The following is a 17625-nucleotide window of genomic DNA, read 5'->3' as shown; positions in this document are numbered from 1 at the left end:
CCCAACTTGCTGTTACAGTGTGATTTTGTGCCATAACAGTCCCACCGCTCGACAGTTTCAGTCTCACAATCCCACAGTCTTGCAGTCACACAGTTCCATGTTGCACAGTCCCACAAGTAACACAGTACCAAATTCTCATTGTCTTACAGTCCCATAGTCCTGCAGTCTCAATGCCCACATTCCCACTATCTCACAGTTTTACCGTTCATAATCTTACACTTCTGCAGTCTTACAGTCTCAAAGTCACACAGTCCTACAGTTGCAAAATCCTACATTTTCATAGTTGTACAGTCTTTTAGCACTACAGTCATATAGTCCTACAGTTGCACAGTCCCACAGCCTTCTAAGAATATAAAAAATATGTGCAGGGAGGCCATTGGGCCCTTCAAGACTGCTCCATCATTCAATAAGATCCTGGCTGATTTTATACCTCAATTCCACCTTCCTACACTCTCCCCACATTCCTTGATTCACTTAGTAACCAAAAATCTATTGATTTCAGTCTTGAATATACTCAATGACTGAGCATCCACAACCCTCTGTGGTAGAGAATTCGAAAGATTCACCACCCTCTGAGTGAAGAAATTTCTCCTCATCTCATTCCTAAATGGCCAACACTGTGACCCTGTGATCTAGATTCCTCAGCCAGGGGAAACATCCTTTCAGCATCTGCCCTGTCAAGCTCCTTAAGAATTTTATATGCTTCAATTAAATCATCTCTCATTCTTCTAAATTTTAGGGAATATAGGCCCAGTCTCCTCAATCGCTCCTCAATAGGACAATCCCCTCATCCCAGGAACCAGACTAATCAAACTTTGTTGCACTCCCTAAATAGCCAGTATATCCTTCCTTAGGTATGGAGACCAACACTGTGCGCAATACTCCAGGCACGGTAACAATAAGGCCCTATATAATTATAGTCTCACAGTTTTACAGTCCCACAATCTCACAGTGCCACCGTCTCACTCTCCTACAGCCTAACAGTCCGACAGCCCTACAGCCTAACAGTCCAACAGCCCTACAGCCTAACAGTCCGACAGCCCTACAGTCTCACAGTCCGACAGCCCTACAGTCTCACAGTCCGACAGCCCTACAGCCTAACAGTCCGACAGCCCTACAGTCTCACAGTCCTACCATCTCATAGTCTACATAGTTACAGCCCTAGAGTCTCACCCACTCACAATCCAACTGTTTTTCACTCTCATTGTTGAAAGATTCATTTCTGATCCCAGCTGTTGTATGATTTATCTAATTCTAGCTGCTGTACAAGCGGTCTCTAATTCCTTTTGGTATATGCGGTGTTTGATTCCAGCTGTTGTATTTTCGGTTATTTAGTGCAGAGTTACTCTCTTTTAACAGGTGATCCTTCATTGTACGATGCTGCACTCAGCTTCCATACTCGATCAGTACTGCGAGGCTCTCTCAGCTGCAAGCAACTTCACAGGTGAGCAAAACAGACCTTCCGGTGAACAGCTTTCTCCTCTGAAACCAGCATTGTCAATCCTGTCACAAAGTTATCACTAAATCTGCACCAATTGCTGACCCCTTTATTTGGCTGTAAGATGCCATCACCCTCTCTATAACTGTATGATTCCTATACCCCTTCCCCACACCACCCATACTCAAAAGAAAAAAAAGGAAGATTTCTAACGTGGCTTTCATAACCTCAGGACACCCAAAGCGTTTACAGCCAATGAAGTTCTTTGGAACCAGGGATTGGTTGCAATATGAAAGCAGTTGATGCGATTTCTTTCCCTAAAGAAGATGAACTTTAAAAGTGAGGCAGTCAGTGTCTTGCCAGCGCCTGTCAAGGAATATACCTCCCAGTGCCTGCGAACTGCAGCATTATCTTATTTCAGGTTTTATGTTTCTTTCTGTGATCATTTTCTTTCTCTGTCTTTTCCATTTCTTTTTTCTCTCCATTTTTCCCTTCCTTCTTTCTCTTTTACCTTCCCACTCATTTTTCTTTCTCTCTATTATTTTGCTTCTCTTAGAAACATAGAATGGATAAAGTACAGAGGAGGCCATTCAGCCAGTCGTGTCCATGCCGGCTCTCTGCAAAAGCATCTCAGCAGCTCCTGGTCCAGTCTGACTTCCCCGTCCAGTCTGAGCTCCTGATCCAGTCTGAGCTCCCTGTCCAGTCTGAGCTCCCGGTCCAGTCTGAGCTCCTGGTCCAGTCTGAGCTCCCGGTCCAGTCTGAGCTCCCGGTCCAGTCTGAGCTCCCTGTCCAGTCTGAGCTCCCTGTCCAGTCTGAGCTCCCGGTCCAGTCTGAGCTCCCTGTTCAGTCTGAGCTCCCGGTCCAGTCTGAGCTCCCTATCCAGTCTGAGCTCCCTGTCCAGTCTGAGATCCCTGTTCAGTCTGAGCTCCCTGTTCAGTCTGACTTCCCCGTCCAGTCTGAGCTCCCGGTCCAGTCTGAGCTCCCTGTCCAGTCTGAGCTCCCTGTTCAGTCTGACTTCCCCATCCAGTCTGAGCTCCCTGTTCAGTCTGACTTCCCCATCCAGTCTGAGCTCCCTGTTCAGTCGGACTTCCCTATCCAGTCTGAGCTCCCTGTTCAGTCTGAGCTCCCTGTTCAGTCTGAGCTCCCGGTCCAGTCTGAGCTCCCGGTCCAGTCTGAGCTCCCTGTCCAGTCTGAGCTCCCTGTTCAGTCTGAGCTCCCTATTCAGTCTGACTTCCCCGTCCAGTCTGAGCTCCCTGTTCAGTCTGAGCTCCCTGTTCAGTCTCACTTCCCCGTCCAGTCTGAGCTCCCTGTTCTGTCTGAGCTCCCTGTTCAGTCTGAGCTCCCTGTTCAGTCTGACTTCCCCATCCAGTCTGAGCTCCCTGTTCAGTCTGACTTCCCCAAACAGTCTAAGCTCCATGTTCAGTCTGAGCTCCCTGTTCAGTCTGAGCTCCCTGTTCAGTCTGAGCTCCCTGTTCAGTCTCACTTCACCGTCCAGTCTGAGCTCCCTGTTCAGTCTGACTTCCCCATCCAGTCTGAGCTCCCTGTTCAGTCTGAGCTCCCTGTTCTGTCTGAGCTCCCGGTCCAGTCTGAGCTCCCTGTTCAGTCTGAGCTCCCTGTCCAGTCTGAGCTCCCTGTTCAGTCTGAGATCCCTGTTCAGTCTGAGCTCCCTGTTCAGTCTCACTTCCCCGTCCAGTCTGAGCTCCCGGTCCAGTCTGAGCTCCCTGTTCAGTCTGAGCTCCCTGTTCAGTCTGACTTCCCCGTCCAGTCTGAGCTCCCTGTTCAGTCTGACTTCCCCATCCAGTCTGAGCTCCCTGTTCAGTCGGACTTCCCTATCCAGTCTGAGCTCCCTGTTCAGTCTGAGCTCCCTGTTCAGTCTGAGCTCCCGGTCCAGTCTGAGCTCCCGGTCCAGTCTGAGCTCCCTATCCAGTCTGAGCTCCCTGTTCAGTCTGAGCTCCCTATTCAGTCTGACTTCCCCGTCCAGTCTGAGCTCCCTGTTCAGTCTGAGCTCCCTGTTCAGTCTCACTTCCCCGTCCAGTCTGAGCTCCCTGTTCTGTCTGAGCTCCCTGTTCAGTCTGAGCTCCCTGTTCAGTCTGACTTCCCCATCCAGTCTGAGCTCCCTGTTCAGTCTGACTTCCCCATCCAGTCTGAGCTCCCTGTTCAGTCTGAGCTCCCTGTTCTGTCTGAGCTCCCGGTCCAGTCTGAGCTCCCTGTTCAGTCTGAGCTCCCTGTCCAGTCTGAGCTCCCTGTTCAGTCTGAGATCCCTGTTCAGTCTGAGCTCCCTGTTCAGTCTCACTTCCCCGTCCAGTCTGAGCTCCCTGTTCAGTCTGAGCTCCCTGTCCAGTCTGAGCTCCCTGTTCTGTCTGAGCTCCCTGTTCAGTCTGAGCTCCCTGTTCAGTCTGACTTCCCCATCCAGTCTGAGCTCCCTGTTCAGTCTGAGCTCCCTGTTCAGTCTGACTTCCCCATCCAGTCTGAGCTCCCTGTTCAGTCTGAGCTCCCTGTTCAGTCTGACTTCCCCGTCCAGTCTGAGCTCCCTGTTCAGTCTGAGATCCCTGTTGAGTCTGAGCTCCCAGTCCAGACTGAGCTCCCTGTTCAGTCTGAGATCCCTGTTGAGTCTGAGCTCCCAGTCCAGACTGAGCTCCCTGTTCAATCTGACTTCCCCATCCAGTCTGAGCTCCTGGTCCAGACTGAACTCCCAGTCCAGTCTGAGCTCCTGGTCTAGACTGAGTTCCCCGTCCAGTCTGAGCTCCCCGTCCAGTCTGAGCTCCCTGTTGAGTCTGAGCTCCCAGTCCAGACTGAGCTCCCTGTTCAATCTGACTTCCCCATCCAGTCTGAGCTCCTGGTCCAGACTGAACTCCCAGTCCAGTCTGAGCTCCTGGTCTAGACTGAGTTCCCCGTCCAGTCTGAGCTCCCTGTTGAGTCTGAGCTCCCTGTTCAGTCTGACTTCCCCGTCCAGTATGAGCTCCTGATCCAGTCTGAGCTCCTGGTCCAGTCTGAGCTGCTGGTCCAGTCTGAGCTCCTGGTCCAGTCTGAGCTGCTGGTCCAGTCTGAGCTCCTGGTCTAGACTGAGTTCCCCATCCAGTCTGAGCTCCTGGTCCAGTCTGAGCTCCTGGTCCAGTCTGAGCTCCTGGTCCAGTCTGAGCTCCTGGTCTAGACTGAGTTCCCCGTCCAGTCTGAGCTCCTGGTCTAGACTGAGTTCCCCATCCAGTCTGAGCTCCTGGTCCAGTCTGAGCTCCTGATCTAGACTGAGCTCCTGGTCTAGACTGAGTTCCCCATCCAGTCTGAGCTCCTGGTCCAGTCTGAGCTCCTAGTCCAGTCTGAGATCCTGGTCTAGACTGAGTTCCCCATCCAGTCTGAGCTCCTGGTCTAGACTGAGCTCCTGGTCTAGACTGAGTACCCCATCCAGTCTGAGTTCCTGGTCCAGACTGAGCTCCCGGTCCAGTCTGAGCTCCTGGTCCAGTCTGAGTTCCTGGTCCAGACTGCGCTCCCAGTCCAGTCTGAGTTCCCCATCCAGTCTGAGGTCCCGGTCCAGTCTGAGCTCCTGGTCCAAACTGAGCTCCCGGTGCAGTCTGAGTTCCTGGTCCAGACTGAGTTCCCTGTCCAGACTGAGCTCCTGGTCCAGACTGAGCTCCTGGTCCAGACTGAGCTCCTGGTCTAGTCTGAGCTCCTGGTCCAGACCGAGTTCCCCTTCCTGACTGAGCTCCTGGTCCAGACAGAGCTCCTGGTCCAGACTGAGCTCCTGGTCCAGTCTGAGCTCCTGGTCCAGACCGAGTTCCCCGTCCTGACTGTGCTCCTGGTCCAGACTGAGTTCCCCATCCAGTATGAGCTCCTGGTCCAGTCTGAGCTCCTAGTCCAGTCTGATCTCCTGGTCTAGACTGAGTTCCCCGTCCAGTCTGAGCTCCTGGTCCAGTCTGAGCTCCTGGTCCAGTCTGAGTTCCCCGTCCAGTCTGAGCTCCCTGTTCAATCTGAGCTCCCTGTTCAGTCTGACTTCCCCGTCCAGTATGAGCTCCTGATCCAGTCTGAGCTCCTGGTCCAGTCTGAGCTCCTGGTCTAGACTGATTTCCCCATCCAGTCTGAGCTCCTGGTCCAGTCTGAGCTCCTATTCCAGTCTGAGCTCCTGGTCCAGTCTGAGGTCCTGGTCTAGACTGAGTTCCCCATCCGGTCTGAGCTCCTGGTCCAGTCTGAGCTCCTGGTCCAGTCTGAGCTCCGGGTCCAGTCTGACCTCCTGGTCTAGACTGAGTTCCCCGTCCAGTCTGAGTTCCTGGTCCAGACTGAGTTCCCCATCCAGTCTGAGCTCCTGGTCCAGTCTGAGCTCCTAGTCCAGTCTGAACTCCTGGTCTAGACTGAGTTCCCCATCCAGTCTGAGCTCCTGGTCCAATCTGAGCTCCCGGTCCAGTCTGAGCTCCTGATCCAGTCTGAGTTCCTGGTCCAGACTGCGCTCCCAGTCCAGTCTGAGTTCCCCATCCAGTCTGAGCTCCCGGTCCAGTCTGAGCTCCTGGTCCAAACTGAGCTCCCGGTGCAGTCTGAGTTCCTGGTCCTGACTGAGTTCCCCATCCAGACTGAGCTCCTCGTCCAGACTGAGCTCCTGGTCCAGTCTGAGCTCCTGGTCCAGACCGAGTTCCCCTTCCTGACTGAGTTCCTGGTCCAGACTGAGCTCCCAGTCCCGTCTGAGCTCCCGGTCCAGACTGAGTTCCCCATCCAGACTGAGCTCCCGGTCCAGACTGAGCTCCTGGTCCAGTCTGAGCTCCTGGTCCAGACTGAGTTCCCCGTCCAGACTGAGCTCCCGGTCCAGTCTGGGCTCCCGGTCCAGTCTGAGCTCCCGGTCCAGTGTGAGTTCCTGGTCCAGTCTGCGTTCCCCATCCAGTCTGAGTTCTCTGTCCAGACTGAGCTCCCAGTCCAGAATGATCTCCTGGTTCAGTCTGAGCTCCTGGTCCAGTCTGAGTTCCCCTTCCAGTCTGATCTCCCGCTCCAGACTGAGCTCCCGGTCCAGTCTGATCTCCCGCTCCAGACTGAGCTCCCGGTCCAGTCTGATCTCCCGCTCCAGACTGAGCTCCCGGTCCAGTCTGATCTCCCGCTCCAGACTGAGCTCCTGGTCCGGTCTGAGTTCACTGTACAGTCTGAGCTCTCAGTCCAGAATGATCTCCCGGTCTAGTCTGAGTTCCCTGTCCAGTCTGAGCTCCCCATCTAGTCTGAGCTCCCCGTCCAGTCTGAGCTCCTGTCCAGTCTGAGCTCCCCGTCTAGTCTGAGCTCCCTGTCTAGTCTGAGCTCCCCGTCTAGTCTGAACTCCCTGTCCAGTCCGAACTCCCCATCCAGTCTGATCTCCCTGTCCAGTCTGAGCTCCCCGTCTAGTCTGAGCTCCCCGTCTAGTCTGAACTCCCTGTCCAGTCCGAACTCCCCATCCAGTCTGATCTCCCTGTCCAGTCTGAGCTCCCTGTCTAGTCTGAGCTCCCCGTCTAGTCTGAACTCCCTGTCCAGTCCGAACTCCCCATCCAGTCTGAGCTCCTGTCCAGTCTGAGCTCCCCGTCTAGTCTGATCTCCCTGTCCAGTCTGAGCTCCCCGTCTAGTCTGAACTCCCTGTCCAGTTTGAGTTCTAAAGTTCTAGTTAGGCTCCAACTAGAGTATTGTATCAAGTTTTGGGCACTACACTTTAGGGAGGATGTGAGGGTCCTTGAGAAGGTGCAGAGGAGATTTACCAGAATGGTTCCAGGAATGAGGGATTTTATCTGCACTTGAAGGAAATAAACTTGCAGGGCTACGGGAATAGAGCAGGGGAATGGGACTGACTGAATTGTGCTACAGAGACCTTGCATGGACATGATGTGGCAAATGGCCTCCTTCAGTGCCATAATAACTCTTGATACATGTGAACTCCAGGTACAGTCTGAGTTCTTGATGCTGTCTGACCACCAGATATAGTCGGAGCTCCAGGTACAATCTGAGCTTTGGGTACATTCTGAACTCGGAATACATTACGAGCTCAGGTTACAGCCTCAGCTTCCTTGACAGTCTGATCTCTCAATACAGTGTTACGGCCAGGTGAGGAGGGGGGTCTCAGGCTCCCCTTTATACCCTTCTCTGGTTTGACTGCAACATGTTTATCCTTTTTGAAGTGGTTGAGCTTACCACCTCAGTGACTGCTTGCTCCTGTTCCACTGACATGATTGCAAAAGAACCAGACAAGTTTTCATGAGTTTAAACAAGAGTAAGTTTAGTACACTTAACACTCTAACCCAGTTTAAAATACTAAAAATGCATTTCACATTCATGCACACATTCACATGAGAGTCACACACACACAAATAGATTACAGTGGTTGGATTAAAGCCCAGAATAAATGGAATTTAAATACAGTATGTGAGTCCAATAGTCCTCAGCTGAAATTGTAGTCCTGAAGTCCTCACTGGGCCACATGCACTGTGGTTGGCTTGCTTTGCTCAAGGTTCCTGAAGGCAGAAGAGGGGATTGATTCTTGTCCACTGGTTGCTGGCTGTAGCGGTCTCTAGGCTTGTGGGTGTTCCCAGTCGCAGCCAGATTGTCTCTTGATATTTTTTAGAGCCAGAGGGAGAGAGAGAGAGCCTGCGCCTTTGCTGGCTTTTCAGTTGTTGCCTGTCTGCCATCTGTGTGACAAAGCTTACAGTTTCTTCAGAGCTCTGAAGGCAGTCACATGGCTATATCAAACTCCTTTGTTTTTAATGAAGTTTTTTCCTGGAATCTTCTCTGAGATTCAAGGTGCTACATGCCTCATGATGTCCAGTCACACTTGGAGGGGGTTGGCTCTTTCAAAGTCAATGGGTGTAGATGGCCTTGACGACCATGTTGATAAAGGTAATACAATCACTGAGAGCAAGCCATTGTTCTGGCTGGGCTTGGTAAGACTTTTCGTCTCCAGTTTAATCTTTTAGTGTTTCAAATGTAAATTGTAGTGGGCATCTTGGCTGCCTGTTTTTTAAAAGTTAACTTGTAGGATTTTTCCATTAAAAGTCTAATGTAAGGTTCCAACCCACGAAATTAATATTTCCCATTTGCCATATAGGGGTTTCATGACACCCCACTACCACATAGAATGAAATGTGATGATGGGATCATTTCATTAAAGGAGTGGAAAAGAAAAAGAGAAGGAAAACACACCAGCATTTTTTATTCACTCTGAGATTCACTCATGAATATTAGAATTGTTACAGCTATTTTTTCTCTGCAGCAACAAGGCTGATTTAATTGCCCTTTTTCTTATAGAGTCATAGAGTCATAGAGTCGTACAGCATAGAAACAGGCCCACCGCGTCCATGCCGATCATAATGCCTATCTATTCTAATCCCACCTGCCTGCATTAATTCCATATCCCTCTATGCCTTTCTCATTCAAGTACCTGTCCGGATGCCTCTTAAATATCGCTACTGTTCCTGCTTCCACCACCTCCTCAGGCAGCTCATTCCAGATACCCACTATTCTTTGTGTGAAAAATTTACCCCTTTGATCCCCTTTAAACCTCCTCCCTCTCACCTTAAATCTATGCCCTCTATTTTTAGTCACCCCTACCATGGGAAACAGACTCTGGCTATCTACCCTATCTATGCCTCTCATAATTTTATATACCTCTATCATGTCCCCTCTCAGCCTCCTTTGCTCCAGGGAAAACAGACCCAGCCTATCCAATCTCTCTTTATAACTCAAGCGCTCCAAACCAGGCAACATCCTTGGCAATCTTTTCTGCACCCTCTCTAGCTTAATCACATCTTTCCTGTAGTGCGGCGACCAGAACTGCACACAGTACTCCAAATGCGGCCTAACCAGTGTCATGTCCAACTGTAACATGACGTCCCAACTCTTGTACTCAATGCCTCGGCCGATGAAGGCAAGCATGCCATACACCTTCTTCACCACCCTGTCTACTTGTGTTGCCACTTTCAGGGAACTATGTACTTGCACCCCAAGGTCTCTCTGCTCAACAACACTCCCCAGGGCCCTGCCATTCACTATATATGTCCTGCCCTGGTTTAACTTCCCAAAATGCATCACTTCACACTTGTCCACGTTAAATTCCATTTGCCACTCCCTTGCCCACTTTCCCTGTTGATCTATATCCTGTTGTAACTTAGACAACCTTCTGCACTGTAACTATACCACCAATTTTGGTGTCATCTGCAAACTTACTAATCATGCCCCTTACATTCACATCCAAGTCATTAATATATATGACAAACAACAGAGGGCCCAGCACTGATCTCTGCAGCACACCACTGGTCACTGGCCTCCAATCTGAAAATCAACCCTCCACTACCACCCTCTGCCTCCTATCACCAAGCCAATTTTGTATCCAATTTGCTAGTTTACCCTGGATCCCATGTGTTCGAAGCTTCTGGACCACCTACCATGCGGGACCTTGTCAAAGGCCTTGCTAAAGTCCATGTAGACAACATCCATCACCCTGTCCTCGTCAATCCTCTTGGTCACCTCCTCGAAAAACTCAATCAAATTTGTGAGACATGGTTTCCCACGCACAAAGCCATGCTGACTATCCCTAATCAGACCCTGCCTTTCCAGATGCATCGAAATCCTGTCTCTCAGAATCCCTTCCAATAACTTTTCCACCACTGATGTAAGGCTCACTGGCCTGTAGTTCCCTGGCTTATCCCTGCTGCCCTTCTTAAATAAAGGCACAACATTAGCTATCCTCCAGTCTTCCGGTACCTCACCCTTGGCTAACGATGATACAAAAATCTCTGCCAGGGCCCCAGCAATCTCCTCCTTTGCTTTCCATTGCATCCTAGGATAGACCTGGTCAGGCCCTAGGGATTTATCCACCTTAATGTGCTTCAAAACCTCCAATACCTCCTCCTTTGTAATGTTGATATGCTCCAGGATATCGCTGTTCCCTCCCTTGAACTAACTAGCTTCCATGACCTTCTCCACGGTAAATACGGACGAGAAATATTCATTTAAGACCTCGCCCATTTCCTGTGGCTCCACACATAGATTGCCACACTGATACTTAAGGGGACCTACTCTCTTCCCAGCTACCATTTTACTCTTAATATAGAATTTTTTAGGATTCTCCTTTATCTTATCTGCCAGGGAAATCTCATGGCCCCTTTATGCCCTCCTAATTTCCTTCTTCAGTGTAGTCCTACATCCCCTATACTCCTCGAGGGACTCGCTCGATCCCAGCTGCCTATACCTGACATATGCCTCCTTCTTTGTCCTGACCAGACCCTCAATATCCCTCGTCAACCAAGGTTCCCTAAACTTGCCAGCCTTGCCCTTCCATCTAACAGATTCCGGCCCTGAACTCTTCCTATCTCACTTTTAAAAGCCTCCCACTTGCCAGACGTCCCTTTACCTGTAAACAGCCTCTCCCATTCAACTTTTGAGAGTTCCTGTCTGATGTAATTGAAATTAGCCTTCCCCCAATTTAGGACTTCAACCTGAGGACCGGTCTTATCCTTTTCCATAACTATCTTGAAGCTAATAGAGTTATGGTCACTGGTCCCAAAGTGCTCCCCCACTGACACATCAACCACTTGCCCAGCCTCATTTCCGAAGAGGAGGTTGAGTGTAGCCCCTTCTCTAGTAGGGCCATCCACATACTGCTTCAGAAAACTATCCTGGACACACTTAACAAATCCTTCCCCATCTGATCCCTTAGCACTAAGGCAGTCCCAGTCAATATTAGGGAAGTTAAAATCTCCTACTATTACAACCCTATAATTCCTGCACCTATCTGTGATTTCCCTACATATATGCTCCTCCACTTCTCTCTGGCTATTGGGGGGCCTATAGTATAATCTCATCAAAGTTATCACCCCTTTCTTATTTCTAAGTTCTATCCATATGGCCTCGCTGGACAATTCCCCTGGGATATCCTCTCTCTGTACTGCCGTGATGTCCTCCCTAATCAATAGTGCAACTCCACCTCCTCTCTTACCTCCACCTCGATCATGCCGAAAGGATCGGTACCCCGGAACATTGAGCTGCCAGTCCTGCCCATCCCTCAACCACATTTCCGTAATAGCAATAATATCACAATCCCATGTACCGATCCATGCTCTGAGTTCATCTGCCTTACCTGTAAGGCTTCTTGCATTAAAGTAAATGCAGTTTAGCCTACCAGACCTTCCACGCTCCCTGTCCTGCCCCTGCCCCTACCCGGCCTGCCTACTGGACTTGCTTGCTTTAACCTCTACATTTGCCTCAACTATCTCATCTGAGAGACTACTACTTTGGGTCCCACCCCCCTGCAAGACTGGTTTAAACCCTCCCGAGTAGTACTAGCAAACCTCCCAGCAGGGATATTGGTCCCCCTCCAGTTTAGATGCAACCAGTCCTTCTTGTACAGGTCACCTCTGCACCAGAAGAGATCCCAATGATCCAAGTAGCTGAAGACCTCCCGCCTACACCAGCTCTTCAGCCACGCATTAATTTGCCTAATCCTCCTATTCCTACCCTCACTAGCATGTGGCACAGGGAGTAATCCTGAGATTACAACCCTAGAGGTCCTGCTTTTTCTTGGCGTTTGTCTGGGATGGTAATGTGTTTTCAAATGGGTGTAAAATTTCTTTAGTATCAATTTGTAATACCCTGGAGAGATGCATCTCAATAAACATGTGGTTGTTGGGAAATCTTGGGGTCTGCAAATTTCCAGTGTTGTTTAAGGTAAGTTCTTCTGTAGGTACAAGATTTAATTCCACAGCTGCTGCTTTTGCAACATGTGGCTTTAACCCTTCAGGTTCCAGCACCTTGACAATTTTTCTTCCGATAGTGGCATTGGGTAATAAACTGGTTTTAAGCCCTCTGAGGTGTCTGAAATTTCCTCTAGACCCTTGTTCTTGATGAATTCTGAAGCAAAATTATGGGATTTGATTAGCTTTGGGCTTGGGCCCTAATCAGTGGGTTCTGCAGTGAGTCGATTCACCCTGACCTCACTTTCAGTGCTCTGGTGAGTCACACAAGTACAGCTCACTTTGGGATATTTTTGTTTCTTTTTCTATTTACTGTGGGGAGGGACTCTTTGCTAATCACCCCCATGTCCTCTGGGACATTCCTGCTTGCAGGTATCTGTCCAGCTTCCACTTCAATCCCCGTGGCACTTCGATTAGGAGGCATTGCCCTCACTGCTGGTTTGCCTTTTTGGGAACTTTCCTTGTCCCAGCACGTTTATGTAAATGCTGTTAGCAACCTTGGTCGGGTGTTTCTTTGGCCTGCATTTACATAGGAGGGTGCGGGGTCAAATCTTTCCAACATTTCAGGGCTGGCTGACCAGACAGTAGGGGGTCCCATTAAGGAATCCTCCCGGCCCTGCTTTAACCTGTTCTCACTGTCCTTTTCATCTCCTTCCTTACCATCTGCCAGACCTGTGCTTGCCTTTCCCCTTTTGTTTTCAGCAGGGCTCCCCAAACATCCACCAGGACTCTGCTGAAGGGTTCCCCAAAAGCTGTACAGGAATTGTAGACTACACTTCTCCACACCCCGCCTCCTGTAAGGACTCCATTCCATTCTCCCAGTTTCTCCGTCTCCGACGCATCTGCTCTGATGACTTCCACGACAGTATTTCTGATATGTCTTCCTTTTTCCTCAAACGAGGATTCCTCCTCCCCCACTGTGGTTGACAGGGCCCTCAACCATGACCAGCCCATTTCCCGCACCTCTACCCTCACCCCTTCCCCTCCCTCCCAGAACCGCAACAGGGTTCCCCTTTCCACCCCATCAGCCTCCATATCCAAAGGATCATCCTCCGCCATTTCCGCCACCTCCAGCGTGATCCAACTACCAAACACATCTTCCCCTCCCTTCCCCTGTCAGCATTCCGAAGGGATCGTTCCCTCCACGACACCTTGGTCCACTCCTCCATTACCCCCACCACCTCGTCCACTTCCCATGGCACTTTCCCCTACAATCGCAGGAGGTATAACACCTGCCCATTTTCCTCCTCTCTCCTCACCATCCCAGGCCCCACACACTCCTTTCAGGTGAAGCAGTGATTTACTTGTACTTCTTCCAATGTAGTATACTGTATTCGCTGCTCACAATGTGGTCTCCTTTACATTGGGGGGACCAAACACTGACTGGGTGACCACTCTGCGGAACACCTCCGCTCAGTCTGATAGCATGACACCGAGCTTCCGGTTGCTTGCCATTTCAACACTCCCCCCTGCTCTCATGCTCACACCCCTGTCCTGGGATTGTTGCAATGTTCCAGTCAACATTAAAAAGCAGGACCTCTAAGGTTGTAATTTCTGGATTACTCCTGGTGCCACGTGCTGGAGAGTTTAGAAATAGGAGGATAGAGCAGATGAATGCATTGCTGAGGAGATGGTGCAGGAGGAAGGGCTTTAGTTTCCTGGATCACTGGGTCTGTTTCTGGCAAAGGTGGGACCTGTACAAGTCGGACGGGTTGCGGCTGAACCAGAACGGGACAAGCATCCTTGCTGGGAGATTTGCTAGTTCTGTTGGGGGGCGGGGGGGGGCGGGTTAAACTAATTTGGCAGAGGGATGGGATACAGAGTGGAGGTACAGTAGGGGGTGATGCACAGTCAAATACAGAACAGAAAGTGAGTCTGTCTGGAAGACAGAGCAAATATAGACCTGGTGAGGCACAAGGGAAAAATGCAAGGCTGGATTGCATCTATTTCAATGCAAGGAGTCTTACTAGTAAGGCAGATGAATTGAGGGTGTTGATTAGCACATGGCATTATGATATTATTGCTATCACAGAGACATGGTTGAGGGAGGGACAAGACTGGCAGCTCAATATTCCAGGGTACAGAATCTTCAGGCGTGACAGGGGAAGGGATAAAAGAGGAGGTGGCATTGCACTGTTCATCAAGGAGTCAATTACTGCAGTAAGGAGGGATGATATCTTAGAAGGTTCCTCAATTGAGGCCATTTGGGTAGAAATTAAAAACAAAAAGGGGGTAATCACTTGGCTGGGTGTCCACGACAGGCCTCCAAACAGTCAGGAAGAGATAGAGGAGCAGATATGCAGGCAAATCTCTGAGAGGTGTGAAAATAATATTTCCCCAATATTAACTGGGATAGTCTTAGTGCAAAAGGCGGAAAAGGGGCGGAATTCTTAAAATGCATACAGGAGAGCTTTTTGAGCCAGTATATAGAAAGTCCAACAAGAGAAGGGGCAGTACTGGACCTAATCCTAGGGAATGAAGCTGGTCAAGTGGTAGAAGTGTCAGTGGGAAAGCATTTCGGGGATAGTGACCATAACTCTGTAAGATTTAAGGTAGTTATGGAAAAGGACAAAGATGGACCAGAAATAAAGGTACTGAATTGGGGGAAGGCCGATTTCAATATGATAAAACAGGATCTGGCCAAAGTGGACTGGGAGCAGCTACTTGTAGGAAAGTCTACATCAGATCAGTGGGAGTCATTCAAAGAGGAAATAGTGAGAGTTCGGAGCCAACATGTACCCATTAAGGTGAAGGGTAGAACTAACATGTCCAGGGAACCCTGGATGTCAAGGGATGTAGAGCATTGGATCAGGAAAAAAAAGGAGGCTTACGGCAGATCCCAAGTGCTGAAAACAGCGGAGGCACTAGAGGAGTGTAGAAAGTGTAGGGTGGCACTTAAAAAAGTAATTAGGAGAGCGAAGAGGGGGCATGAAAAAACACTCGCGGGCAAGATAAAGGAAATCCCCAAGGCATTTTATAAGTATTAATGGTAAGGGGATAACCAGGGAAAGAGTAGGGCCCATTCGGGACCAATGTGGCAATCTTTGTGTAGAGCCGGAGGACACAGGTGAGGTGTTAAATGATTACTTTTCATCAGCGTTCACTATGGAGAAGGACGATGTAGGTGTAGAGATCAGGGAGGGGGATTGTGATATACTTGAACATATTAGCATGAAAGGGAGGAAGTATTAGCTGTTTTAGCGGGCTTAAAAGTGGATAAATCCCAAGGCCCAGATGAGATGTATCCCAGGCTGTCATGTGAGGCAGGGGAGGAGATAGCAGGGGCTTTGTCACAAATTTTCAAATCCTCTCTGGCCACAGGAGAAGTACCAGAAGATTGGAGGACAGCGAATGTTCAAGAAGGGTAGTAGGGATAAACAAGGTAATTACAGGCCGGTGAGTCAAACATCAGTGGTTGGGAAAACATTGGAAAAAATTCTGAGGGATAGGATTAATCTCCACTTGGAGAGGCAGGGTCTAATCAGGGATAGTCAGCATGGCTTTGTCAGGGGGAGATCGTGTCTAACTAACTTGATTGAATTTTTTGAGGAGGTGACTAGATGTGTCGATGAGGGTAAAGCAGTTGATGTAGTCTACATGGATTTCAGTAAGGCTTCTGATAAGGTCCCGCATGGGAGATTGATTAAGAAGGTAAGAGCCCGTGGGATCCAGGGTAATTTGGAAAATTGGATCCAAAATTGGCTTAGTGGCGGGAGGCAGAGGGTAATTGTCGAGGGCTGTTTTTGCGATTGGAAGCCTGTGACCAGTGGTGTACCACAGGGATCGGTGCTGGGACCCTTGCTGTTTGTAGTGTACTTTAATGGTTTAGACGTGAATATTGGAGATATGATCAGTAAGTTCGCAGATGACACTAAAATTGGCAGTGTCGTAAATAGTGAGGAGGAAATCCTTAGATTACAGGGAGATATAGATGGGCTGGTAAGATGGGCGGAGCAGTGGCAAATGGAATTTAATCCTGAAAAGTGTGAGGTGATGCATTTTGGGAGGACTAACAAGGCAAGGGAATGGTAGGACCCTAGGATGTACAGAAAGTCAGAGGGACCTTGGTGTACTTGTCCATAGATCGCTGAAGGCAACAGTACAGGTAGATAAGGTGGTTAGGAAGGCATATGGAATACTTACCTTTATTAGCCGAGGCATAGAATATAAGAGCAGGGAGGTTATGATGGAGCTATATAAACGTTAGTTAGGCCACAGCTGGAGTACTGTGTACAGTTCTGGTCACCACACTATAGGAAGGATGTGATTGAACCGGAGAGGGTTCAGAGGAGATTCACCAGGATGTTGCCTGAGCTGGAACATTTCAACTATAAAGAGAGACTGGATAGGCTGGGGTTGTTTCCCTTCGAGCAGAGAAGGCTGAGGGGGACCTGATTGAGGTGTACAAAATTATGAGGGGCATTGATAGGTTAGGAGAAAACTTTTTCCCTTAGCGGAGGGGTCAAGAACAAGGGGGCATAGATTTAGGGTGAGGGGCAGGAGGTTTAGGGTAGATTTTATTTATTTATTTATTTATTTAGAGATACAGCACTGAAACAAGACCTTCGGCCCACCGAGTCTGTGCCAACCAACAACCACCCATTTATGCTAATTCTACCTTAATCCCATATTCCCTACCACATTCCCACCATTCTCCTACCACCTACCTACACTAGGGGCAATTTACAATGGCCAATTTACCTAACAACCTGCAAGTCTTTGGCTGTGGGAGGAAACCGGAACATCCGATGAAAACCCACACGGTCACAGGGAGAACTTGCAAACTCCGCACAGCAGTACCCAGAACTGAACCCGGGTCGCTGGAGCTGTGAGGCTGCAGTGATAACCACTGCGCCACTGTGAGGAAAAATTTTTTCACCCAAAGGGTGGCTGGAATCTGGAACACACTGCCTGTAGAGGTGGAGGCAGGAACCCTCACAACATTTAAGAAGTATTTAGATGAGCACTTGAAACGCCACAGCATACAGGGCTACGGGCGAAGTTCAGGAATATGGGATTAGAATAGATAGGTGCTTGATGGCCAGCACAGACATGATGGGCCGTTTCTGTGCTGTATAACTCTATGACTCTATGACTCAACGCAATTCGAGGAACAGCATCTCATTTACCGATTAGGCACACTACAGCCTGCTGGACTGAACATTGAGTTCAATAATTTCAGAGCATGATGGGCCCCCATTTTACTTTTATTTTTAGTTATTTTTGTCTTTTCTCCTTTTTTTGTGTTTATTTTATTCTCTTTCATCTTAATTTGTTCAGTTTGCGTACCCACTGTTTTTTTTTCTTGTTTGTACTTGTGGCTGTTCAATTTTCAGTCCGTTAACACTCTATCTGTACTAATGCTTTGTCTTTCAACACACCATTAACATATTGTTTGCCTTTGCTCCATGACCTTCTGGTCGGTTATTCTCTGTGACCTTGTCCTATCTACACCTTCTCCTTTGTTATCTCTTGCCCCATCCCCGCTTTACTTGCTTAAAACCTTTTACATTT

The 17625-nt window shown here is 49.2% G+C and overlaps 1 protein-coding gene across 1 annotated transcript in view; it reads left to right on the top strand.

Moving 5' to 3' along the window:
• The first annotated feature begins 1377 nt into the window (after nucleotides 1-1377).
• LOC137348018 (corticotropin-releasing factor receptor 1-like) overlaps nucleotides 1378-17625 on the top strand; it is a 432220-nt gene continuing 415972 nt past the window's right edge. Inside the window, exon 1 of the mRNA XM_068013090.1 lies at nucleotides 1378-1444. Within this exon, the coding sequence (XP_067869191.1) occupies nucleotides 1378-1444 (67 nt within the window). The remainder of the gene's footprint in view (nucleotides 1445-17625) is intronic.

This window comes from Heterodontus francisci, chromosome 33, assembly GCF_036365525.1.
Source record: "Heterodontus francisci isolate sHetFra1 chromosome 33, sHetFra1.hap1, whole genome shotgun sequence".
Classification (NCBI taxonomy): Eukaryota; Metazoa; Chordata; class Chondrichthyes; order Heterodontiformes; family Heterodontidae; genus Heterodontus; species Heterodontus francisci.
This window is presented reverse-complemented; position numbering and strand designations above follow the sequence as displayed.